At 51.0% G+C, this 25,778-nt stretch overlaps 2 protein-coding genes across 9 annotated transcripts in view; both read left to right on the top strand.

Moving 5' to 3' along the window:
* Positions 1 to 3,886, top strand: part of HP1BP3 (heterochromatin protein 1 binding protein 3) — a 33,187-nt gene extending 29,301 nt beyond the window's left edge. For all 4 annotated transcript variants that reach the window (XM_032495358.1, XM_032495356.1, XM_032495357.1 and 1 more), the window contains 3 exons: positions 102 to 213; positions 1,541 to 1,654; positions 2,086 to 3,886. In XM_032495358.1, coding sequence (XP_032351249.1) covers positions 102 to 213; positions 1,541 to 1,654; positions 2,086 to 2,380 — 521 coding nt within the window. In that variant the 3' untranslated portion in view covers positions 2,381 to 3,886. The remainder of the gene's footprint in view (positions 1 to 101; positions 214 to 1,540; positions 1,655 to 2,085) is intronic.
* An 8,393-nt stretch (positions 3,887 to 12,279) lies between these two features.
* SH2D5 (SH2 domain containing 5) lies at positions 12,280 to 24,735 on the top strand. Of its 5 annotated transcripts, none has more exons than XM_032495353.1 (11): positions 12,280 to 12,404; positions 15,507 to 15,620; positions 16,102 to 16,233; positions 16,562 to 16,642; positions 17,122 to 17,196; positions 18,237 to 18,383; positions 20,141 to 20,389; positions 20,552 to 20,726; positions 21,127 to 21,235; positions 21,678 to 21,837; positions 22,497 to 24,735. In XM_032495353.1, the coding sequence occupies exons 3-11, from the start codon at positions 16,147 to 16,149 to the stop codon at positions 22,698 to 22,700; spliced, it is 1,287 nt and encodes a 428-aa protein (XP_032351244.1). In that variant the 5' UTR covers positions 12,280 to 12,404; positions 15,507 to 15,620; positions 16,102 to 16,146; the 3' UTR covers positions 22,701 to 24,735. The 5 variants fall into 5 exon arrangements, with proteins under 5 accessions (XP_032351244.1, XP_032351243.1, XP_032351242.1 ...); XM_032495352.1 differs by having other exon boundaries at positions 12,309 to 12,404; positions 15,510 to 15,620; XM_032495351.1 differs by lacking the exon at positions 15,507 to 15,620 and having other exon boundaries at positions 12,326 to 12,404.
* Positions 24,736 to 25,778: the final 1,043 nt, after the last annotated feature.

Raw genomic sequence — 25,778 nt, 5'->3', positions numbered from 1 at the left:
ACGTGACAGGACATTAAATTGATGTATAACTGACTGTGGTTGAGGGAATTATCAAATCTGAGCAAATAAATACTCGCTTCATTTCTGAATTTTTTGTTCAGTGCACTTACTGAAGAAAACCCTGCAGAGATGCGAAAAGAATGGGTGGATGGAACAGATCTCTGGTAAAGGATTCAGTGGCACCTTCCAGCTCTGCTTTCCCTATTACCCCAGGTAAGCACCTAGCCCATAATGGGAAGTACTGGTCATTGCAAACTTAAAATCTGACTCTAGGTTGCAGGCTTGGCTTTCCTTACTTCACTGCTATTATACTGAACTGGGTATACTCGAAAATAAAGACTACTTAAGATAGTATTTTTTAGAGCAGAAGGTTTTCATGTAAGAATAGGGAGATTTGGGCTATCCTGCTGGAGCTTATTGTTAGACAGGTGTTCGGTGTTCCTGAAATTAAGCACTGATTATTTTTTAATTGTCCAGCACCAACTAGGGAGAGCACTGACTACTTCCAAGAATCCTAATCTGCCTTCTTCATACTGTAGAGACAAGGACATTAATTTAAAAACTTGTCTCTTATACATGCTTTATTTTTTTATTCATTGAACCAAGAAAAGTATATAGCATCTCCTGTGAACTAAGCATTTTTCTATGTACCTGTGCTATGACTTCTTATACTTTCATTTCTAATAAAGTGCAATGACATGTACCACTAAAACCTATTTTAGCAGAAGCATAGTGTAGCTTTCTTATATTGTTCTTTGTGCATAAATATAAGTAAGTGTTACTTGGTTGAATGTATGTTATTTGAATTTTTCAAACAAACTTTAAATCTAATTCTTAAAGTCATGCACTGCATATACACTGTGATAATTTAAGGACCTATTGATCAATGAGATCAAGTTTTCTACGTAAGGTAAACAAGGAAAAGTTGGAAGATCCTTGCTGAATTTCTCTAAAACTTTGAAGAGATTCAGTCTTTATGATACTTTGAAGTCTTTTGCCAGTATCATAAGGACAAAAAATACATACTGCTGTGCAGACTGTTCACCACCGTATAGACCATTCACTGCTATATATTCAGTGGCTGTTACAGTGCTGAACACATATCAGGAGTGTAAATAATTGTTTAGTAAATAAATGAGTAAGAGAATGAGGATAGAGCACATGCTTAGCATGCACAGGGTCCTGGGTTCAATCCCAGTACCTCTGTTTAAAAAAATAACCTAATTACCTCCTCCCAAAAAAGAAAATTAAAAAAAAAGAAAAACCCCAAAGCTAAATAAATGATTAAGTATTAATTTTATTAAATGGAAGGGGAAGGGAATGAGGAATGGTCTGGGGCATTTATAGATTTGTCGTAACTTCATATGTGTGTTCGACATAGATTAAATTGTAACCTGATATTTGCACCTAACCTGACATAACTGGGGAGTAGGGGCGGAGGGGAGTGGATAATGTCCAGGGAAGAGCGTATCTGGGTTCACATTCTTTTCCTTGTCCTCTCCTGGACTTCTCTTTTACCTAATTTTTTTTTCCTTAATAGTCCAGGAGTTCTGTTTCCAAAGAAAGAGCCAGATGATTCTAAAGATGAGGATGAAGATGAAGATGAATCATCAGAGGAAGACTCTGAGGATGAAGAGCCACCACCTAAGAGAAGGTAGGGCTGTGTGGAAAACCCTTTTTAGAGCTGAAAATGGCAGTAATAGGAGAGGCTGTGAAAAGTGGACAAGTCAGGATCCTTCTCAAGCCTTTTGTGTAACGTTTGAACTTATCGTCTCAAGAGTTTAGAGACTCTGAACCTGTGACACACTGAATATGTAATTATTCTTTGGTCAAACCTGTATATTTATATATCCATAGTTTAGTTATTTGAAGAAAAATAAGTCCATATTTTTCTAGGAAAAACATGATGGAATTACGTGTATACAATTTTAGTAAAGCCTCAGGGTAAATAATCACCCACATTCCCCTTCTTAACATAGGTGACTTCTACCTGTGTTATTTCTTTTTTGACAGAGTATGTGGTCATCCTGGTAAAGTGAATCTCTCAAGTACTAAGTGATCGCCTTTGCTCTTTGGTTCTCACAGGTTGCAGAAGAAAACCCCAGCCAAGTTGTCAGGGAAGGCTGCACCCGTGAAGCAGAGAGGGTCCAAGCCTGCGCCTAGAGTCCCAGCTGCCCAGCGAGGGAAGGCTCGGCCCCTGCCCAAGAAAGCCCCTCCTAAGGCCAAAACTCCTGCCAAGAAAGCCAGACCCTCCCCCTCAGTCATCAAGAAACCTAGTGGTAGCTCTTCAAAGAAGCCTGTGGCCAGTGTGAGAAAGGAAGTGAAGTTGCCTGGAAAGGGCAAATCCACCATGAAGAAATCTTTCAAAGCAAAAAAGTAAATTTTATAGGAAAAAAGGGTATCATGATGAATTCAAAATCTTATTTTCTAAGGTCCGTGTGCATTTGTTTTAGTTTTGATGCTTTTGAAATTACATTTTTTTTCCTCCCCTATGAACATTATGGGGAGGGAATATAAATAAACCAATTTAGGCATTTGTTAGCTTTAGGTGCTGTTCTTGGTGCCTGCCCCTCTCCCGGTCATTTTAATTTCTGCACTAATTCTGGACTTCCCTGAACTGTATAATCTATACTTGTCCTTTTTTCTCCCTCCACTCCAACCCTCCTTTTTTTTTTAACGTCAGCTTTTGCTTTTTTTTTTTTTCCCCCTCCAGCTGTATCTAAACGGTTGCAAAACAGTTTATATTTGTTAGAAAGCATCAAGAACAGGACGCTGGTCAGGTGCTGGAAGTGGGAGGAGGCAGCGGAGCCCTGACTGAATTGCAGAGCCTCCTGCCTGGAGACTTCAGCTGTATCTCTAATAATTAATCTTATTTATAAAACCACTCCACTAACCCTTTCTCTCCAGCTGTACACACAGAGATGTCTTAGCTTTGGGAATAAGCCAGAAGCATTATGATCTCATTTGATTCTGAAGATGCCGGACTCCTTTGGGCCACTTTGCACGTTGGTCAGTTTGCAGGTGTTTTTCACTGGCCCCAGGGCATTTGCATTCCCTTAACAGCAAGCACAAGACCTCTGGCACCCCTTGGTTTTTGACTGAAGAAGAAATATAGGAATATATTGAACTTGTGGTTTCTGGTGTCACCTGTGTTACCAAAAATCAAAACATACAAAAACCTTCTTGATCAAATGTTCAAATATATTTTTTAATATTTGGAGCATGAATTGTCACTTCTTGTTTGCCTTTTTTATAAGGAAGTGTTGGAGAGCTACACCATTGCTAATGTAGAAATGTTAAGTGGAAAAACGTACAGTTTGCTAAAATAAACTTGATTCCAGATTCATCCCTGGGTTTTTTCCCCCTCCTTTCTTCCAGAGCACTTTTGATAAGGAGCAAGTGGCTTCCTTTTTGAGATATTTTAAAAAAGAAAAGAAAGAACAAATGAAGCCCGACTACCTATCCCTTTCTTATTTGTCTTTGTTTTAGTATTGTGAAGTTGTGTTAAATAGTACTAGCTTTCTAAGAAATAATTGATTTCCAGTTATCATTTATCCTCCCTGTGGCACTTGACATTTTAATTGTCTTAAACTTTTTGGTGTACATCTTCTGGCCCCTTGAGTGCTGCCAGAGGCAAAAGATGTTTGTTTCATTCATTCCATTTGCATTGTCTCCTGGGATCCTGTCTGCAGCCTGCAGTGTGGCTGGGAAATGGACTTGAGAAGATTGGCTTGAATTAGATCCATAATCATGTGTGATCCCATCATGAGTTCATTGGAATTTGTGTTGCATGTAAGGCAATCTTTCCTGTTGTAAATCTTCCTTTTTTTAATGTACATATATTTTGAAAAATATGAATAAACATGAAATTTTAAAAGCTGCTGAACCGTAGTTCACATTTAAAAGTTTCTAGTATGTCCTGAGACGTAGCTGTAAGCGCTGCACGCACTCTGAGTCTTTCCTGCGCCTTGCGCTAGCCGCCATCCATTTTCCTTTTTAAATACAAGCTCTGGTTTATTTGCTTTTTGAATTCTTATGTAGATGTAAATGTTTCTAGATATATTGAACCTGATTATTTAGTGAATAAGTTTTTTTTTCCCATCATTTTGTATTTTACTAAGGTTCTTGGGTTCTTTTCAAGATTATAGATTCCAGTTTTTCATGTTCGGTGCTCACGTATGTCCTTGGACTAGGAAAAAAAAAATACAGCACTGCAAAAGTATTGATAAACCCTAGAAACCTAATTCTAGAAAGTAATTCTCATTTTCTATTATGCTGTTTAGCAGATAATCTTAATAGTGTGGGTATTAGGTACCTGTGCTAAAACTTCTTACTCTTGGAGTCAGAAGTTGGAGGATTCTGGATGGTTTCTGTGTTTTATGGTAATGCTTTTACCTTAAAAAAGGTTGCCTGAACCTGGTGGCTATATTGTATATCAGGCATTCCAGCATAGAGAATGAGACAGTTAGGTCATTTAGTCCCTTCTAACTCCACAAAGTTCAAGTCAGGGCAAAGCTGTCCTTGCTTTAGCATCTGTAAAGGGAAAAGACAGGAGGGCATTGCATTCTTCCAGGGAAAATCCCCAGCTGTCAAAGACATGCACCTTCCTTATGTTGAGGTAAAGGAATGTTTGAGTTTTTTTCCCTTCCACGCATTCTCAAGGGGCAGAACACGTAATTTTTACTTCCATGAAAGGAAGTAGTTTTACATTCCAAGAAAGGAAATGATTTTACATTCCAAGAAAGGAAAACAGCGAACCCAAGAGGTAACCCAGCAGCCCCTGGCATGGATCAGTGGCTTCAGTACTCTGCTAGTGACTTCTAGTGAGCTCATGACAGTGTTTCATGTCTCCTTAAACCACCTACAAACTTCCGTGGATAAACGAATCACAAAGTGCAGGGAGAGAGATTGTTGGCTCCTTAAAGCCAAAATGAGAAAGGAGATACCAGCGCAGAGAAACGTGGAAAACCTTCCTTTAGTAATCATGACAAAAGCATTCAATACAGGTAGAACCATCCATGTGGACTTAAGGAGCCTGGTCCAGTATAGATCTTAGAACAGATGCATGCTTTAATCATGTCTTATTAGCTGTTAACAGGAAAATTACTTGAAAACGAGAGCTGGGTAATATGCTAATACCTGTGACATTTTCTCCATCATTCCTCTTTTATAAAGTTCTGTCGTTCTTGGCTAGGCTTGCTACCTTATTCTTACAGAACCTGTGAAGTTATTCTAGCTCAGGCTAAGATACCCTTCCCATCCTGACGTGCCAGAAGAAAAGTTAAGCCAGCCTTACGCATGAACTGCTGTATTTTGCCAACTAAAGGTAACTTGAATCCAAAAATTTAGGATTACAGTTAAGGTTTCTCATCTATCAAACCCTAATAAATTGTTTTAGTTACTTTATTTGTCTTTGGGTTAAACAAAAATTCTATCTATGAAGAGAATTTTTTTAAATTTTTTAAATGAAAGTATAGTTGATTTACAATGTTGTGTTTATACTTAATTGGATAGACTGTTATTAAACTGTTCCCCCAGGGGTTCTGACTGACATTACTTCCCGGCATGTGGAGTTGCTTTTGCATTTTTGAGGTAGAACAGATAGTCACTCGGTCGTGCATAGCTGAAGCCTTGTAGCTGCCGAAGCTCTTGGCAGAGGGACTCCTTGACACAGGTGCACGCAGGAGCCACGGGAGGTCGCTTGGCGGAGCAGCATCTCTCAGCTGCACTGTTTTCCTTTTTTAAGAAACTGACCGCTACCACCTTCATTACTATATTCTTTTCTTCTATTGTTTTCCAGAAGATTCTTAACTTCAATGCCTTTTTGTTATTGGAGAAATTTTCTACCTTTGATTATTTAAATTTATTAGTTTTAACTGTTTCTAATTTGTTTTATCAGCAGTTGGAATGTCAAAAGTTTCAAAACGTATCTTCCCAAGCCATTTTCCTCAAACATTGCAACTCTTTCTCTTGATATTGTATGTAAGTGTATAATTAACACCATTTGCTATTAAATGTTTGCCTATTAGCAGAGTCCTCTCTCTATGGTGCCTTGATTTTGACAAAGTGTAGTTCTTAGTTTGACTTGTTACTTAACATAAATGATAGTGGCAATAATAGTTAACACGAATTGAATTTTTCCTGCATGTCAGGCTCTGTATATATGTATTAACCTCGTTTAATCCTAGCAACCCTATGAGATGGTCATTATTATTCCCATTTTACAGAAGGGGAAACTGAGGCACAGAGTGAGGCTTAGAAACTTACCCTGGGAGATAGTAAGTGGCAAAGCCAGGCACTCTGAATGCAGAACCATCTCTAGTCTGCTTTGCTCCAGTGTCTCGCCTTGGGAATTTTTCAGGCTTCTGAATTTTCCCCTTATTCGGCAGCCCAGTGACTCTGTGTTCTATTCATGGAAAAGAAAGGACTTAGAGTGCAGAGGATTTGGAAATGAGATTAAATTATTACATTTGCTAATAGGAGTCAGTGTGGCTTTTGTTTTAAGAAGTTTGGTAGGAACTATTAAAATTGGGTCTTTTTAGTTACCGGGAAATGTTAGCGAGGCTGCCCTAAATTTTGTTTGTCTGTTTAGGACGCTACGCAGGTACTCAGTCCCTTTCAGGTCCTAGCCGTGGGACGCATTTCTGGTTTCCTCACAGTTACTTACTCCAGGTAAATTCTTCAGTTCACAGGATGCCGACACTTGGGAGAGCTTTCCCTCCAGGAGCCACGGCTTCTAGCAGAACTTTGATGTTGCTAAGTGAGCAGTGTTCTTACTGTTTATAAACTGCTTTCTCACTCTTTATAAAGTTGTGTTCCATGAAGCCAACCAAGAGAAATTCCAGAATGGGGATTGTCTGACAACAATTTTTGGGGCATGATAGCGGCTTAGTAATCATGAACTGGAATATCAGAAATCCTTGCTCTGGATTCTGAAACAAAACTTACTCATCCAGTCTCTCCGTCTGCCTGTGTCTGCTTTGTTCACCTGACTCCAACAGATAACTCTTTTTCTTAAAACCCAGAGAGTTACGTAACATCCTTGGTCACCATTTTACTGTTTAAGAACTTCTGCTCTGATGAAACTCTCACCTAATGCCTTATATTACTTATATTTGCTGGTATAAGTAGGTGGAATAAGAAACTTTCATTCATTCCAAATTGAGATTGACTCCTGGTCAGAGTAAGTCACTCAGCCCAGCATCCTAGCATCTATAGCTGTGGTCGTGCACAGTGGTGTTTGGGGGCTGATGTGTCTCTTACCAGCTGTGTCTGACCTCGACCAACATACTCAATCTCCCTCAGCCTTGATTTCCTCATCTGTAAAATAAAAGGGTTCGAAATCCACAGTTCTTGTTGGTTTTTGTTTGTTTTAGAATAACCACCCAAAAGCCATGTGAGATTATCAAGTATCAAAAAAAAGATTGAGCCCTGTTCACTACACTGAGGTTACTATGGCATTTTAGAATTGTAGGAAAGATTGTTTTTTAATGAGACAGAACACCCAAGAGTTTCACAAGAGTTCAGTTTTGTTGTTTAAACTGCCATTCATTGTAGTTTCCTGTTTGGCTCTTTAATCACACTATCTCAAATCCTCATAAATAGATTCTCAAAAGTATGTGAAATTACCCCCAACTTTCAGAAGCAAGTTTTGCTAATTTTCCCCCAATTAAACATGGAATAAATGACAGAGTTAGACATTAACCGAGACTTGGTGGACATGGCCAATCTCCTGGCCGCCACACCTTCCTTAGCGGGTTTATACACTGAAAGCTCAGGTAGCATCATAGGACGAGTTACAAGAGGGGCATGCCATCAGACTTAATGGGCGGTGGTTCACAGATTTTTTTCTTCAATTAGATTTTAAAATCACTAGGAGTTCACTTGTTAAAAGATGAGCAAGAAGAAAGAAACACAGCTATAAGTTTCAGATGCCAGGGAGCAGGAGAGAACAGCCAGGTGGACAAGAGCTGGGAGTTCCTTCTAGGCTGAGGTCACCAGAGGCCTAGGCAGCTGCCACCTGGGCCCAACCTGGGGCCTTGGCTGGCTGTGGATGAAGAGTGGGGCCCCAGAGAAAACTGCAGCAGCCATTCTTTTAAAAAATCTCCATTAAATTTTATCACCAGCTTATGTTTTCAACGTAGATGTTATTTGAGAGAGTATTACCTGCCTTTCTTTCTGAAATACATCCCTAGACTCCTATTTTATTTGTCTCTGCAACAACGTCTCTAACAAGTGTTTCTGAGCAGGGATCCTTTTCAGACCTGTATCTGTTTTCAGTTGGGCAAGTACTAGGAACTATTCCTTGTTCCCCAGCTTCTCAAATGGGGTACAGACAGCAACAAGATAACTGCCTATTTCTGGGGTGCTCGTTTTATTCCAAAGTATTGGGGGGGTGCATTATGTTAATGGTAGTATCAAAACAAGCGGAGGGGAGTGCAAAGTCTCCAACAGTTGCTAAGGTAAAACATGATTTCCTGGAAATAAAGCAGCAGTGGGACTTCGGCTCTACCAGGTGATCCCCAGGCAGTGCCCGTTCACTCTCCTAACCATGCCTCTGAGAGGGTGAGTGGAGGTGCCCGCAGTCTGTGCCCCTTTGGAACTAACAATGCAACCTGCCGCAAGTCACTTACCCTCTGGTTCTCAACTGGAAACGAGAGACCTGAACTAGATTAGATAACATTTCTCTGATTCTGCCACCCAGAAAACACTGGGAAGAGGAATCTGGCCATAGAATCTTGCAGTCTGCTCCGCTATGTAAACGGATGAAAAGGAATCTTATTTTAATCACTGTATTAGTCAGCTTGGGCTGCCATGACATAACACCACAAACCGAGTCACTTAGACGATAGTAATTTATTTTCTCACGGTTCTGGAGTCTAGAAGTCCAAGATCAAGGTGTCAACAGGATTAGTTCCTGCCGAGGGTAGAGGGAAGGCTCTGTTCCAGGCCTCTCTCCATGGCTTGTGGATGCTGTCCTCCCCGTCTCCGCATCATCTTCCCTCTGTGTGCGCCTGTGTCCAGATTTCCTCTTCTTATAAGGACACCAGGCATATTGAATCAGTGCCCACCCTAATAACGTCATTTTAATTTAATTATCTCTTAACAGACCCTATCTCTGAATATAGTCACTGGTATTAGAACTTTTACAAATCAATTTGTGAAGAGGAGACACAATAACACATCTTAGAATTACAGGTTTTAAAAATTCTGTTTTAGGTCACTTAACTTGGGGGAGGTGCAGTATGTTGGGGGTTGGGGTAAGTTGCAGGGACAACCTTCAGGACACACCTGAGAGCACGAACTCATGGTGCTCAAGGCTGAACATAGCTACCAACATGAGACGCTGTTACTGAAGAAACAGGTGGAAACGTGTGCTGTGAAAACATGTGGATGAGGTGCGGTGCTGAGGCCTGCTCCAAGCTCACCATCTTGGCTCCAGTTTTCAGTCTTATGCTTGGAGACGGGCTCTGAAATGATGTGATGTGTCTGCCCACTCACACTCGTCAGCCGGCAGCTCCAGCACCAGATTCCGGAATTTTAGTGAAAAGAAAAGATTGGGATAGCAAGCTCACACCTATGTGGTTGAGTCATTGTCACTGAGTCATCAGGAAATCCCACGACAGGGCTGTGCGCCCTAACATGTTCAGAGATCATGACCACCCCACCACCCTGGCTTACCTTCTTTGTCATTCCTTTCCTGCAAAAGTGAGTCATTAATCTAATGATTCAAGTTCGATACCTGATGGCTCCCGAGAACTGGGCCGTCCTGAATGTAGGATCAGATACGTGGGGGCAGCTAAGGATGCAGTGGTGGCTGTTTTATGCTGCAACTCCAAGCTTTTGGCTCACCCAGGAGATGGCTGACACCCACTGAGGTTTATTTCCCGTGATGCAAACTTCTGAGCTTGTACATCGAGGTACCGTAGTAAGGCTACATGCATGGCAGAAGCTCAGCGTTTCTGGGCTTTTAGTGGAGGTAGGGCCACTGAATTTGGTAACCAGAGGGAATAGCTCAGATAAGCAGTTTCATTACTTTGATCCACAAATGAAAATGAAGGAATGAGCTTCAAATGTATAAATGCATTTGGTTTTGAAACATATTCCTGAGTGGGACGAAGACCAATAAAAAGAGGATCCTTGGTGGTCACAGGGTCAGGAGTCAATGTCACATACACTGTTCACATGCTTATCTTCCCAGATCTTGTGTTGGTGGTGTTTTGTGTGTTTTCGTGTGAATCTCTTTATCCCTGGGACTTAGCCCATGCCCGACTCTCCGTCCCCTTCTCCTGACAACGATTTAGAAAGCAAAAATTCTTCAAGTTTTAACTGTTTCATCATTCAAATTTAGTTCCTTGGTCTTTTTTCCCTTTTGATCTGAAACAAATGTGCCACTATTTTTTGAATTATAGGCATCAGAATTAATTGCATGCATCAGGAGCTCCTTTGGGGGGGGTAATTAGGTTTATTTACTTACTTTTGGAGGAGGCCCTGGGGATTGAACCCAGGACCTCCTGGGTGCTAAGCTTGAGCTATATCCTCCCCCTTATCAGGAACTCTTTAGAGCCAGGAGTTCATACTTTTGTAGCTCGTGTTGTTTTCTCAGGAGAGTCTCAAAATGGGGACTGTGCTCTAGTAATTGGCAAGTCCTCCATTTAAAATTTACATGCTCTTTTAAAGCTAGCAAGAGTTAACCCGTCATCCTTTGTGTACCCTGAGTTTCATACATTGGAATGTTTGGAAAGCAGGACCAACTTGTTTGACTCTTCTCACCACTGGCCTCAAGCCTGTCACGTGGCCTTGGTGAAGGGTTTCCCAGAGCAGATGACATGTGAACTCAATGAATACTTGTCTTTCACTCATAGACAAAAGAAACTCAGGAATAACAGCAAAGTCTAGAACCAGCTAATAGTCACTGAACACTCCACGTACTGTGGATCCGGTCCTGTGCCAAGAACTTTATCCACATTAACTCATTGGAACCCTCACGTCCCTATGAGTCAGTCAGGTGTTTGTAAGGCTTAAGGAAGAGGCACTGGAGGATTAGAGTGATTAAGGTGCTTGCCCAAGGTCCCCTGTCTAGTCAGAGGAAGTGCCCAAATTTGGGACCAAGCCCCTAAGCATTACACCTCACTGCTGCCTCTGGAAGGGCAGCCAGGGGCTCTGGGGAGACAGGGACGCCCTGCAGGGCAGCATGGCTCCACCTGCCTCCTTCTGGGCTCGCCTGAGGCCCTCTGACCCAGGCCAGTTGAGTTCCTCTCTGCTGTGCCCACCCACCTCTGTCAGGGCGCCCATCTGCTGGGCTGCAGCCTCGGCTCCCCGCTCCCCCGCTGGCCCGCAGCCCCGTGTGGCAGGTGCCGGGGCTCCCTCTGCAGAAGTCAGGTGCAAAGCCTGGGCTGACTCGGGCTCGCTGTTTTCTTTTTTGGCACCTACAGGGTTCTGGGCCCAGTGGGAACAAAAGTGCTCTCCAGTTCAAAGCTGTGGCTGCCATTTAGGGCTGGATTTGCTCACCAGTTTCCCCCCTTCTCAGTGGATTTCCGTGTAAAACGAAGGACAGGGTCACGGCCGTGCTGTGATAACGTTTGTGCAGAGATTTCTCGGAGTGGGCTCTGAGATGGGCAGGCTCAGTTAACTCACAACAAAGGCCCAGAACGGTCGGCAGGATGAGGGCAAGGAAGAGGCTGCGTCACAGTCCCCTACCCTCTGGAAGGAAGGGTAACACTGGCCGTGAGACTGGCCAGGGTGCCCCAGAGGCCCGGTCCTGAGCGCATTCATTCACATATCAAGACAACAATCACCGGATGCTTCTACTGGCCAGTCTGTCCTGCTCATTGGGGATGGAGGGCCTTCCTGACCGATGCAGCTTGCACCCTAATAAGAGGAGGAGGGTGACAGGAGTGGTGAGTGCTCTGCAGGCGTCACTGGTGGTCAGGGAAGGCTTCTCGGAGGAGGAGGCTGCTGTAGCCACCGCTGGAATTACGAGGGAGTATCCAGTGGGTAGGAGGGGAAAGACTCTCCAGTAGGAGAGAACGGTCGGCGAGCCCCGGTCCCGAGACAGTCAGTTCACCCAAGCCGGGAAGAGGCGTCCTCGGCGACCAGGAGCAGCCCCTTTAAGGAGGAGCCGGCGGGGGCGGCACCAGGACCCTTCGCCGGCGCGGATTGGACGTCGCGGCCGAGGGGAGCCGCTCCGCGGGCGCCGATTGGTGGGCGAGGGTCGAGCGCCACCGCCTGGTGATGGGGGCGCGGGTTCCCGCGGCCACGTGGGGGGCGAACGGGGAGGGGGACGAGGGGAGCGGGGCGGTGGGGGCGGGGCCGGCACCGCGGCGGGCGGTGGAGGCGCGTGGGGCAGCTCAAGGGTAGCGGCACCGAGCCGCAGCGGCGGGACTCGAGAGGCGGCGGCTTTGGTGAGTGAGCGCCTGGGAACCAGGCGGGTACTGGGACCGGCGGATCTGGGGGAGCGGGGCTCGGTCCTTAGGCACAAAGATGGGGGAGGGTCTCGGATGGGGAAAAGCACCTCTGTCCCTCCCCTCATCACCGTCATCATCCGTCACCTCCACCATCATTACCTACACCGCCCCTCCGTCGGTCTGGGGAGTTTATCTGCCCCGGGGCCGGCTAGGGACTGTCAGGCAGCGCTCCCCAGGAAATCACAGTAATAGCAGAAATGATTTATTACCCCCGCTGTGGAGCGCTCTGGACCGCCTGGGCGATATCCCAGTACCTGACTTCGGCTCCACTTAACCCTGAAAACGGCACTTTCCGCTTATGTCGTCTGTGTGGAGAGACCACCCTGTATTTGATAGCACCCCCTCACCACTACCACACGCACATCTCATATCCTCTTCACCTTGCTGTATTTTACTTCAAGTCACTTAAGCCCCCTGAAATGTTAATTTCCAGTACTGTCCCCTCAACCCAGCTTGGGTGCTCCGTGAGGGCTGGGACTTGGTTTTGTTCACCTGGCACATAGCGCTTGGAAATATTCTCAGAAGGAACAGATAGATGAACAGGTCCAGGAGGCAGCTGCTATTTTAGCCTGACTTTATGGCTGAGGAAATGGAGGCTGGTAGGCTGTGACTTGTTGGTTACATCAGCCAACCTTGCGGGACCCCCACCATCTGGGATCTTGACCCCAGGCTGTGTGGTGCAGTCTCTCCCACCCTGTAGCCTAGGGCAGGTAGTGGGGGCACCAGGGGTTGTAATGGAGTGATGTGGGGTGGAGGGGCTTCTCTGTGCTGCTGAGCCAAAGGCAGTGGGGGTGAGGCAGGTGACTGGAGTGGCTCAGGCAGTCCCAGACCGCCTGGCCTGGGAGGCAGTCAGGGAAAGCAGCTGTTTTGCCAATCAGATCCGCCCCTGGCACTTGAGGTGTCCAGACTGCTGCTGCTGCTTCCTCGCCTCGCCGGCCTCTGGATAGGCTGGGACCCACGAAACTGCAAAGGTGGACACTCTGCTTACTTGGGGGAGGGCACCGCCATGGCCTGGGAGAAGGGCCCCAGAGACCCGAGTTTGCTTCCCAGCTCCCCCCCTATGTGTGTGTGACCTTGGGCAAGTGACTTCACCCCCTGAGCCTCCATTTGCTAACGCCCAGAATCTGCAGGCTGAGTGGTCTCCCACGATGCTGGAAGGTGCAGTGCAGCAGAGGGCTTCTGTCCCTGACCCCTGAGGTAGTCAACCCATCCAGTTCCCTGTCTCTAAGCAGGGCCACCTAGAAAACCTCAGAGGAGCAAGAGCAGAGCCCCAGCCTCATTCTAAATGTGTCCCCTTAGGAAAGTTCTGGCCCAGGCAGGGTCCTGTGCAAAAGCTCAGAAAAACAGGTCTGCACCAAAGGGATAAGTGGGTTTTTGTGCGTGGAACAAGCAAGCAGGTCTGTTTCCAGGGATAGGGTGAGCCTGTCCCCTCCCTGGTTCCCTAGGTTGCCCCCAACTTGAGGCCTGGGGCTGAAATACACTGTGCCCCTCAAGCTTGCGGGGAGAAACTTCCAGTTTCCAGGGGAGAGGGGAAGGATCAGGTGATGGAGAGTGAGGTGGGACCCATAAGAGGGCCAGTAGCCTGGGCTCCCCACCTGCATCCCCACAGCCTGGACCCTGGGGTGTCCCCAAGAAAGCTGGGCTCTGAATCTGGAAGGAGGTGGCTTTCTCAGCCTCAGACACAGCTGTCCCAGCCTGTGTGAGTGTGTGATAATCCATGTGGCTCCTTTCCATCTTACACTCTTAGCATCTGTGGGGCTATGTCAGCAGCGCAGGCAGGATGTGAAATGTGTTCCCTACCTCTCCCTCCCCCACCTCTCCTGTATCTCTTCTTCTGCTGTCTTTCTTCCCACTCTTCTGTTTCCACTTCCTTTGGCTGCCTTTTCATCCTCTATTCCTTCCCTCTCTCCCATTTGCCTCGTTTATTGTTTTGGTTTTTTGCCTCCTCTGTCCCCACCGCCTGTGGGTACAGGGCATCCCAGCTCATGATGTGATTATAAAGTCAAAAAGTGAGTTCCCTGGAAGCTCGATCTCCATACCTGGAACTGGGGCCATGTAGCTTTTGTGCCAGTTACACACCTAACTTTGCTGTATTTAAACATCAAACGAATAATAGGCAATGGACACGATGTGAAAAATAATTAGGATCGAAAAGTGGAGAGGTGGGAGGACCCAGAAAAGCAGGAGGGTGGAGCCAGGAAGGCTTCAGGGGGACCATGCGATCTTTATTTGCTGGCTCCGCCCTTATCCGGCCCTCACGGGGAGTGGTAGAGCTGCCGGTGCCCCCGCCTGGCCTGAGCCTGGGGCTGAAGGTCATGCGTAAGCTGAGGTAGGGGCCGGCCGTTCCTGGGCTCTTGGCGCTGAGTCAGTTCCAAAGCACCCTCCTTTTCCAGGACTCCTACAGGTGCGAGAGCACACCCAGGACTCACCCATTTCCTGCCCAGCGCCCTGTCGGGTCCCTGCTTTCTCGCGGCAGGAATCACGGCTCCCAGGCAGGCCTCCCCTCCTGCCCTGCCCTCCTGGACTGGGTGGTCCCCTCTCAGGTGTGGCCTGGCACAAGGAAGGTGCTGAAAGTGGTCAGACCTCGCTGTCCTTTCAAGCTCCCTCTTGAACAGTGGGTTTTGGGGCCCCGTCCCCTGTGAGACAGGACTTGAGCATCATCTCCAAGTCTGGCCGGCATCATGCTGGGTTCTGCACCTCCATTCAGTTCTCATTGACTCCTCATGTTATCCCAGGTTTGGGGAGGAGGAAATGGAGGCTCAGTGAGGTGAGACAGCTTGCCCAAAGTCACACAGCATTTGGACCCAGGTCTCTCTGAGGGGCCACAGGAAAGACCACAGCTTGGGCTGGGGGCAGGATTCCTCACCCCTCCTCCCTGGGACAATTGTCTATCCTCCCTACCTCCCGACTCAGCATCTGTGCATGGTCTAGTTGGGGTTGGGGGCTTCAGGCAGTGGGTGGCATCAGGCTGGGCCCAGGGAGCCAGGGTCCTGTGATGCAGCCTTGGTCATACAGTTCATGGGCCGCCCCCGCCCCCAGTAGACTCAAGAGCTCCTGCCCTAGAACCTGCTGTGGCTCCCCACTGCTCATGGGGCAGAGCCTCCATTCCTCAGTGTGACATTCACAGCTGATTCCAACCTGGCTGCTGCTCTGGTAAGTTCCACCTTAGGACCCCAGTTGCCCCAGCTCCTCTGTGCCTTTACAGACTCTCTTCCCGCCGCTGTCACACCCCTTTTGGGTGGTGCCTTCCCAGGCTGTCCCCTCTCCCTGGCACTTTGCACAAGATGGTTATGTGTCCATTCCCCCTTCCTCCAGCTCTTTCCCGAACCTCACTGCTCAGTGAGGCCTTCCCGACTATAGTCAACCCCCAGCCTGCACCTCGCAGCCTCTTCTCTGCTTTATCACCGCCTAGCATATTCCATATCTTACTTAGTGTTTAATTTAATGTCTTTCTCCCCCATGAGAATGTCAGCTCTATGAGGGCAGGCAGGGAGTTTGTCATTTTGTTCAGGGCTGTGTGTCCCCTCTGTCCCCCGTGCCCGGGACACTGCCTGGCATACAGTGAGTGCTCTGTCAGGGTTTGTCGGATGCAAGAGCTCAGCGGCCTAACAGATCCTCCCCCTGCTTTTTGCAGCCTTCTGCCCCGTGGAGCAGCGTGAAGCCGCGCACCCTGGGGGCCATGCAGAAGGTGGGGGCGGGGGGCCGGAGGGCCTCCGACTGCGGCCCTGCCCCTCACCGGCCCAGGTGCATCACCAAGTTTGCCCAGGTGGGTGGGGCCGCCCCTGTGGGGTGGGCGCTGGTGGACCTGGACAGGGCGGCAGGCTCTGGGGGTGGGGCCGTGGGTCGAGAATCTATTTTGAACCCAGGCTGCGGAGGGTGTGTGCACAGACAAGGCAATAGGGCCTCGACAGGGCTGAGTGGCTTTACAGGAGATAATAGCCAAGCCTGGACTGGAGTACAGTGCTCTGTCACAGTGCACAGCTCCCCCGACAGGGCAGAGTGTGTGTTTGGAGGGTAGTTTGGAGGACAGGGATCAGGACCCCTGGGCCTGACTCCCTGGACACCCTCTCACTGCCCACCCTGCCCCCAAGCAGTACGTGGGCTCCTTTCCCGTGGACGACCTGGACACCCAGGAGAGCGTGTGGCTGGTGCAGCAACAGCTGTGGGCACTGAAGGTAGGGCGGCTGGGGGCTGGGGAGGGCACTGTCCTGGCAGGGATCATAGCCTTGGAATGGCCGGCTGGAAATGGCCCCAGAGACCATCTGATCTGCCCCATCCCCCATTCAGAGAGAGGGAGTAAGTGAGGCCCAGGGAGGGGCAGGACCAAAGGTGCAGTGAGAGGTGGGCCCAGGCAGGACCACACCCCGGCTTCTGGAGCCACGTCCCTTATGCCCAGGGACCCCCTTCCCTTGGGCGGTCGTGACCTGTGCCCCACAGCTGGGAGATGTAGGGGCTGGTCATAACGTGGCCCAGGGGCCAGTCTGCCAGGAGCGGTTCACACTTCCCTGGCTCCTGGGTGTCCACTGTCCAGGACTCAGTCCCTGGGCAGGTGGGGTGGAGTTGGCTGTTACGGAGAGGTCCTGAGGCTGGGCTGGGCTGGGCAGGGGATGGCCTGGGAGGTAATGTCACCCTCCACCAACTCTCTCCCACCCAGGACTGTCCCCGACGCCGGGCTGTCGTTCTGAAATTCAGCCTTCAGGGCCTCAAGATCTACAGCGGGGAGGGTGAGGTAGGAGCCTGTGTGGGTGTAGGTGAGGACTGGACGGGATGCACTCGCCCCCTCCCGGGCCCCGTGCCGCCCCTTGAGCCTCCCCAGCTTCCCAGCCTGCTCTGGGCCTGTGGACATCCTCTCTCCAAGGGCCCTCCCACCAAGGCAACCTTGGGCAAAAGTTTCTCCTCCATCTCAGCCCTCACCCCCAGCCCTCCAAAATCTCTGGGGGCCACCTCCTGGCCTGAGCGTCAGGACCAGCCCCATGAGGTTCTTGCAGGTCCCAGTGGGCTGTGTCCAGCCTCTCATGACTGTGGAACGGGGCCAGGTAGGCAGGAGGCCAGTTGGGCACCCTTGCCTGTCCTCCTCCTGGTGCAAGCCAACATCCGATGACCACTGACTGCGTGCCAGACTGCGCACTCCGTGACTCTGGGCACCACTCACCTGACTGGTGCAGACAGCGTCCAGAGCTGTGCTTTGCCAGGGCCCTGGGGTCAGGGCCTGTGCCACTTGCCTGAGGTCTCACTGACCCCAACTAACAGCCCCATTAGAAGGGACTATCCTTCCTTAACACTTGTCACAACAAGGACTCAGAGGGCTGTACTCACCTGCCCAAGTCACCCAGAGAGTGAGTGGCAGAGCCAGGATTTGAACCCTTGGTCATCTGACTCGAAAGACCAGGTGTGCACGCCCAGGGCCAGCCACCACTGCCTTTCTCTGTGACCCCGCAGGCCGTGGATGCTCTGCCCTTCAGTCCTGTAACTTGGGCTCGACCATCGCAACCAGCAGGTCGGCAGCAGGTTGACATCAGGGAGCAAGGGATCCAAGCTCATGGCCCATGTGAAGGATGAGGGTTCTGATGTGAAGCATGGTTTGGGACAGCCTGGAAAGAGGGCAGAGTTCTTCACCCCAGGAGTTGGGTGGGGCCTAAGCTGGGAGAGCAGGCTGGGGCCTGGGAGGCCTGCCAGCGGGAGTGTGAGGCCTGGGGGGCTGGCACACGCCTGGCTGGCAGCTGCAGGCCACGTGGTGGGTCTGATGGAGAGCGGCTGCTGCCTCTCCAGGTGCTCCTGATGGCTCACGCCCTGCGGCGCATCCTCTACTCCACTTGGTGCCCAGCTGACTGCCAGTTTGCCTTCATGGCCCGAAACCCCCGGAGCCCGGCCAGCAAGCTCTTCTGCCACCTCTTTGTGGGCAGCCAGCCTGGAGAGGTACCAGGGGCCCAGGGCAGAGGACTCAGCACTGAGGCTGGGGTCAGGGGAGAAGGGGATGTGCTGTGTATCAGCGTGGGTTCCAGGGACAGAGACCTTAGATGGCTTAGCCAAGCTGGCCTGAGCCCCCTCCGAGCATGGATCCCTTGTCACTGAACCAAACTCGGGTCCGCTCGCCCATGCACAGTAAAGCCAGTCCACTGACACTGGGTCGTGGGGAGGAAGATGCACTGTTTATTGTAGGCGCTGTACAAGAGCGGGCGGCTTGTGCTCAAAAACCCCAAACTGTCCGAAGGGCTTCAGCCAAGCATTTTTAAAAGCAAGGTGGGGGAGAGGCGTCCCAGGGCATGTGATCAACTCGGGCACAGCCCTCTGGCTGATGATGAGGTAACAGGGTGGCATCACAGGGGTTAATAGTATCAATCCTCAGGCTCCATTAGGTCTGGGGGCTACGGGCGGGGCGGGCGCACAATTAGCAAGTGGTTAGTTTCTTCTGTTTGATGGTGGTTTTAGCATCTGTAAAACAAGTCAGGACATGTGCCCCAGGTACTGCTATCTCGGTACTTTAGAGAGGAGCTACAGCAGAGGATATGGGGCAGGGGTCCGTCCTGCTCAGTTACACCCTCACCACCCTGGCTCCTTCTGGACTCCCCCAGAGCAAGTCAGTGGCCTCAGTATTCCCTGGATTCGAAGGTGAGGACTAGGCTGTGCCCTTAGAGATCAGAGAGTCACACTGCCAGGCCTTTGCCCCTGTTATTCTTTCTGCTGAATCTCCTTCCCCTTCTCATCCTGGCAAATTCCAACCTGCCCTTCAAGGCTCAGCCCACGCGTCTGTGAAGCCCACCTTGAATCCTCTGGACTGCCCCTCTCTTCAGCAGTCCTGTGACATGAACTGCCCATCGGTCTGTCCCTAACTACAATCACTGAAATTCTTTGAGAGCAGAGGCTATGGCTGGGTCTTGAACTCTTCTGGTTCTTGGCCCGGGGATAGTGGGTAGGCAGGTAGATCCCGAAAGTCAAAGCCAGTGTGACCACGGGGAACAACAGATCCTTGGCAGCCAATCTTTTGGCAACTGGAGGCTGGGTTTGGTTCCATGCAGCAAGCATTTTGTCATCAATCCTGTATGTTGAGCCCTGTGCCAGCTACTGCAATGACAGGTGGCTGAGACATGGCCCTTGATCTGAAGCTCATGGTTCTAATGTGCTGGGCTGGATGATGAGTGTGATGGGTAGAATGTGCTGGCCCCAGAGTGCAGGGCCTCTCCTGGGGGTTTTCTGTAGTCCATTTCATTTAAGGGGCACAGGGAAGTGGGGATGAGGAGACTGTGGCACAGAGATGCCATGCTCTGCCCAGGGTCACACAGCAGCTCCTAAGCGGCAGAGCCAGGATTGGATCCCAGGTTCTGTGACTTCAGGGCCTGGGCCTTTAGCCACTCCTCTAAAAGGGGACTCACAATGCACAGGGTGGGGGTAGTCAGTCCAGGGGTAGGAGTGCATTTAGCCCATGTATTGCCAGCTTCAAGCATGATGCCTAGAACAAAGTAAATGCTTGCTGTTGGTTAAATGAATAAAGGAAGCTAACATAGAAGGCTTCATGGTGGTGAGGTTTTGAGGGATCAGTAGGAGTTTTCTCAGGAAGACTAGGGAACAGCATCCCCAGCCAAGAGGCTGCATGCCCCACTGGTGAGTGGGTTGATGCCTAAGGAATCCCCCAGGAAGCCTCCCCCAGCTAAGCCTGCCTCCCTCTCCCTCCCTAGGTCCAGATCCTGCACCTGCTGCTCTGCCGCTCCTTCCAGCTTGCTTACCTCTTGCAGCACCCAGAGGAGCGGGCGCAGCCTGAGTCCTGCCCGGGTCCTGCGGAGGACGTGCCCCTGAAGCCCCTGTCCGGCCCTGGGGGCCCCCCTGGCCTAGTACGGGAACCCTTTGGCCGTGATCAGCTGTCACAGAACGTTAATGCGCTGGTCTCTTTACGGCGGCTGCCAGCAGAGGGGCCCGGGGGCAGTGGGGTATGCAGCACCCCAGCCGGGGAGTGGGCAGTGGACACAGAAACTGGGCGGGGGCTTGAGGGTCAAGGGGGGATCCTGGACTTCCATGGGAGGGGCTTTGCCTGACCAGACACAACCGGGCCTGAGTCTGGCCGCCCTTGCTGGCCCCTCTTGGTGCCCTAGAAGGAGCTGCCGGAACCGGAAGGCCGTGGGGGTGCGCGCCATGCCCGCCTGGGGAACCCCTACTGCTCGCCCACACTGGTGCGCAAGAAGGCCATTCGCAGCAAGGTGATCCGCTCGGGGGCCTACCGCGCCTGCACCTACGAGACGCAGCTGCAGCTGTCGGCCCGGGAGGCCTGTGAGTTGCAGGGACTAGTGCGCGTCTGTGTGTCAGCCAGGGTGGGCCTGAGCGTCGGTTTCTGCGAGGCTGTGACTGCAGGTGCCTGTCCCTGTGCGCCTTGAGGCCCCGTGTCCCCTGGGGGGTGTGCCTCCCGGGCTGCATGCCCAGGTGCTTGCAGAGGTGATCCGGTGATCTCCATGCTGTAGATATGGTCTAACTGGCGAGTGGGTGTGAGTGTGTGTGGGGGTGTCCGGGTGTGGCTGTGTTTTTCCTGGAGCTGGATGTGTGCCTGTTGGGCCTGGAGAGAGAGGCTTGGTGAAGACACAGGCGTGGGGGTGATGGGGCCTGTGAGGGTGGGGTGGACTGGGCATCGGTGGGGACAGCCTCTCTCCTTCTGACCCCTGGGTGGTCTCCACAGTTCCTGATGCGTGGGAGGCCTGGCCCCGGGGCCCTGGGGGCCCCTCTTGCCTGGTGGAGAGCGAGGGCAGCCTGACGGAGAACATCTGGGCCTTCGTTGGCATCTCCAGGTAGGAGGGGGTGGACGGAGAAGTAGGCTGTGGCTCCCCCACGTCCCTGTTATGTGCGCATTCCTGCGCATGGGCAGAGGGCTCCTGACCACGGGGCCTCAGGCCAGGGACGGCATCACCTTGGGCCTCAGTTTGCTGAAATGTAAGGACCTTCATCACAGGGCTGTGGAGAGGATCAGATGTCATTATTCTGCAAAGCCTTCAGCGCCCGGCCTGTCACTGGGACAGTTCCCTAAATGCCAGCTTTTTCAAAGTCTCTCCTGATTAGGTTTGAAGTTGTCAACAAGTACGGTCCTCTTGGAAACCTTTTAGATAGTCTGAAAGCTTTCGTCTGCTGAGCACCTGCTTTGGAGCAGGCACTATGTTTCCGATGCTGTGCGGCGAGCTGAGCCTGGGTCCAGATTAGGGGCCTGCCTTCAGCCTCTCCCCTCTGCCCTCCCAGGCCCAGTGCTGTCGCCCTGCTGCGGAGAGACGTGCTTGGGGCTTTCCTGCTGTGGCCTGAGCCTGGAGCCAGTGGCCTGTGGTGCCTGTCGGTGAGGACACAATGCGGTGTGGTGCCCCACCAAGTCTTCCGGAACCACCTGGGCCGCTACTGTGTGGAGGTAAGAATGTCCCTGACCCCATCCCTCGCTCTCAAGCCCCGTCCTTTTGTACCACTGAGGTTCTGAGCCCACCTCACCTTCATTCTGGTTCCCCATGGCTCTCTCTGGCCCCACCCCTCATTTAATTCTCCACCCAGCTCCTTAGTCACTGGCCCTTGTGGCCCTACCCCTACTAGCTTATTGGCCCCACCTCTACTCTGTGGGAGGAGGGTATCTCTAGTAGACTCTTGGACCAGAGTCATGCCTCACATTCTATAGGAATACTGCCTTTAAAAGTCTTGCTTTCCCACACCCTAACTCATCTTTAAGCAGAGGAGGAAATTGAATATGAGAGGGTAGAGGCTTGCATAAGCTCACATGGCCTCAGGGTCTCCAGGTCTGGAGTCTTGATCTGATCACAGGTTTCCAGGGACTGGGGTGGACAGTGAGGCTTTTTAAATGTGCAGCCTTACTTCCATGCTGAGTGCCTCAGTCCTGTCCAAGCTGGGAGGAGAGAAAGAGAGGGAATGGGGTCTGGTTCTGCTGTAAGCAGGACAGTGTCCTCTTTGGCTTGAAATGCCTCCTCTAAAGTGGGGCAGGATCCTGGGTGAGGGGATAGATGACGCCTGCGGGAGCCATGGGGAAAGGGCAGCTGGAGCTGAAGCCCTTCCCTCCCTCAGCACCTGCCCGCCGAGTTCCCCAGCCTGGAGGCCCTGGTGGAGCATCATGCTGGGACTGAGCGCAGCCTCTTCTGCTCCCTCGACATGGGCCGCCTGAACCCTGGCTACGAGGAGCAGGACTGCGGGCCTGAGGGCAGGCCTCCCCGGACGCTCTGGCCCCTAGGCCACGCCAAGTCCGAGGCAGAACTGCAGGGCCTGGGCTAGGAGGCCAGGCCTCACGCCAGCAGGCCCTGCCCCGCTCTGGCTTCTGGGTCTCAGCAGGCCGCTCTGCCCTTCTTCCACCCCGCTGGGCACCAGTTCCATCCAGTCACTCTGCCCCTTGGACCAGTCTTCCATCACTTCCCTGCTTGTGGGGGGAGCCCTGAGAGCGGGGACTGCCCGTGGCTTCTCACAGGACGGGGCCCTGTCGGGACTGCAGGAGGGGCAGGCGGAGCTCCAGGCATCCATGAACCTGTGGGGTGACTGTGCAGGCTTGTCTTCCCTGCGCTTAACCTCACTCCGAGGAGGGGGAGCTTTCCAAGGTGGGCAGGAAGGGTTGTTCACGATGAAGGTGTAGCCCTCTCCTACGGAGGCAAGGCCCAGTCTTGGGGCCCTGACTGCAACAGCGAGACACATGAGGGAGAGGTGTTCAGGGAGGCAGGAGTGAGTTCTCGCTTAGGGCGAAGGCGAGAGGACAAGCCACTTTTCCCATGAGAGAAACAGGGATGACGCGCCGGAGCTCGTGGGCTGCGTCCGGGCTGACAGAGTGTGCGGCCTGTTTTCCACATCCGTTGAGGTTAAAGGAGTCTTCCCTTGAGTTCTGAGGAGTGAGGGTTAGGAGGGTGCAGAACAGGTGGATGGACCCATACGCAGGTGGACACCTGTGTGCAGAAAGGGACGTGAACGGGCCAACAGGGCAGACTCTCAAAGAACCTTCAGATTAGGAAGGCTGGCTTGTCTCCACTCAGAACTGCAGGGTTGTGATTCCTGCTTTACTCGGAAGGGATGGCCTAGTCTCTTCCCCTCCCCTACAACCCCCTCAGGACCACCAAGACACACATACACACATCCCCAGGCTCATTTCCTTTGGTCATCTGACTGGGAGGGGCCAACAGCGAGCCACAGGCTTAGAGAGTGAACAGGGCCCTGCTCCACTTACCTTGCAGGCCAGACTGGGTTTGGTGGCTGCCTGGGAAGCCTCCCAGTGGTGGTATTTTCCTTAACGTGGCATTGACCATGGCTGTCAGGGGCCACTTCACTAGGCCAGCCCCACTGGGGATGAAGGTCAAAGAGGAACCACCTAAAGGTGGAAGTGATGTGGGCCCTGCCAGAGGTGACTTGGCCTCAGCGGGCGGTGGGGGTCCATCCAGGGAAATGATTCTAGTCTAAGGCAATGGCCCTGCGATGAGGGACAGATCTGGGTGTCCCCCTTTATAAGTAAACTTGACAGACAGATGTGAATCTACCAGATTAAGTTAGGGAGCAGGTTCACTTTGGATGAACTTCTCTTCCTCAGGCAGCGGCCTACTCAGGAGTCTGGGGGCTGCCCTCTACCCCATCTGGGAATGGGGTACGACTGCTCTGTGCCTTGAAAGTAGCAGACTTCTGACTCCTGGAAGAGGGCAGTGCCAATGGAATAAAAAGGAGGAGCCTCAGAAGTTGAGGCCTGATGTTCCCAGCTTCCAACCTCTAGCTGGGGAGATGGTCTTGGCTGGGGCCTTGTCACTCTGTCACACCGGATAGGAGGAAGCTGTCCTTTGAGGGCTCTTTTCACTGGAACCACAGCACTGATTTTTTACTGAATGTGAGTGGGAACCTGGGACTTATTTTATAGCCATTCCTACCAGAACCCATCTCCTCCCTGAGCAAAGCCCTGGTCCCTCGTGGGAGGCAACGGCCTCACATTTCTCTGGCAAGGAAAGGGGTTTGGTGATAGGGTGCCCAGGATTACAGCACCGGAGTCGCACCCATTTAAGAAGACCTGATAACTGGTCTTACCCCTACAAAGGATGGGTTTTGTTGCACAAGTTATCTGTGTGGACAGTGTATCAGGAGTGTTCCCAAAGTACTTTAACATTCCTTCACACACCATTTATTGATCACGTGGTACAAATAGGGCAAGGTTTTTGACCCAAGTGTGCAGACGCCTCAGTGTCTTAATTGCAGACCACAGTTTTCTCTTTGTTCCAACCAGTGCCACCTGGGTAGCCCAGCTTTCCTTACTGTGTGGACTTGAAACAAATAAATTCATTTCTTTGGATTGTCTAGTACAGACTTTTCCTTTGAAGAGTGAGGTCTTTGTCCAGTTTGCCTGCTTTGCTTTTGTTTGCCAACCATGCTTCCAGCTGGTGCTAAATGATGAACCAAAGATCCTGTCCTCAGGGGCTCAAGATGTCATGAAGGAATTGGGTAGGAAGAATTAAATAATGGCTCTCCTGCTAAAAACCTTCAGTGGGTATTTCTTGGGAAAAAGACTCAAGCCCTTATGTTCTAGCCATTCGGGTATTCCTTCTCCTGTAATATGCCACAGGGCCTTTGCACAGCCTGGACCGGCCCCCTTGTCCTCCTCTCCTCCCTTTACCTGGTTAACTCCTCAACCTTGCCATTTCAGCTCCTCTCACTCAGGAAGCCTGCCCTGACCGCTCCCCACCCGCACCCCCTCCCCGGGCTGGGTGAGCTTTCCTGGCTAGATAGTCCATAGAACTGATCCTTTAGTTTGTAATTATTCTCTTATTTATGAGATTTTTGTTTGTGGGAAATTTATTTCCAATGTCAGCCTCCCCGCCTAGACTATGGGCACCAAGAGGGCAGGGATTGGACTGTCTCTCAGTGCCTATCAGCACGCCTGGTACGTAGATGACAGTTTCTGTGCAAAGGGGAGGGTAGAGGGAGTGTGAGGGCCACCATTCTGGCTGGAGGGACTTGTGCCGAGCAGAGGGAGATAGGCCAGGCAGCCTCCCCAGCCAAAAGACTCTCAAAGTGTTTTGTTTCCTAAGCTCGAGACTTAATGAAAACGAGGGGCAGCATTAGAACGAAGCTTTGCTCTGTCCCAGGAGTGGGGCAACCTCCCCTGAGGCAATACAGGGATGTGGAAAAAGGGCCGCAAGGTTCCTGTTGCCTTTCTCAGTAGGTCTCTAATCCCTGCGTCAGGCCCCTCCTCTAATATCTCTCTCCGAGGTGGATTCAAGGCTGGCCTCCCTGTCCTAGCTAGGCCTCCTCGAGCAAACTGCTTAACCTCTCTGAACTGGGGCGGTGAGAACTGCTGTGCAGCGCCTGGCACGCAGCAGGCAGACGCTCGGGCAA

The sequence above is a fragment of the Camelus ferus genome, chromosome 13 (genome assembly GCF_009834535.1).
Source record: "Camelus ferus isolate YT-003-E chromosome 13, BCGSAC_Cfer_1.0, whole genome shotgun sequence".
NCBI classification, from domain to species: Eukaryota; Metazoa; Chordata; class Mammalia; order Artiodactyla; family Camelidae; genus Camelus; species Camelus ferus.
This window is presented reverse-complemented; position numbering and strand designations above follow the sequence as displayed.

What these genes read in the sequence shown, in the direction of transcription:
- SH2D5 (XM_032495353.1), top strand. Translation starts at nt 16,147, where the DNA reads ATGCAGAAGGTGGGGGCGGGGGGCCGGAGGGCCTCCGACTGCGGCCCT. An exon ending in TCTACAGCGGGGAGGGTGAG is followed by an intron (nt 17,197 to 18,236) that starts GTAGGAGCCTGT and finishes CTGCCTCTCCAG; the next exon opens with GTGCTCCTGATGGCTCACGC. An exon ending in TGGGCAGCCAGCCTGGAGAG is followed by an intron (nt 18,384 to 20,140) that starts GTACCAGGGGCC and finishes CTCCCTCCCTAG; the next exon opens with GTCCAGATCCTGCACCTGCT.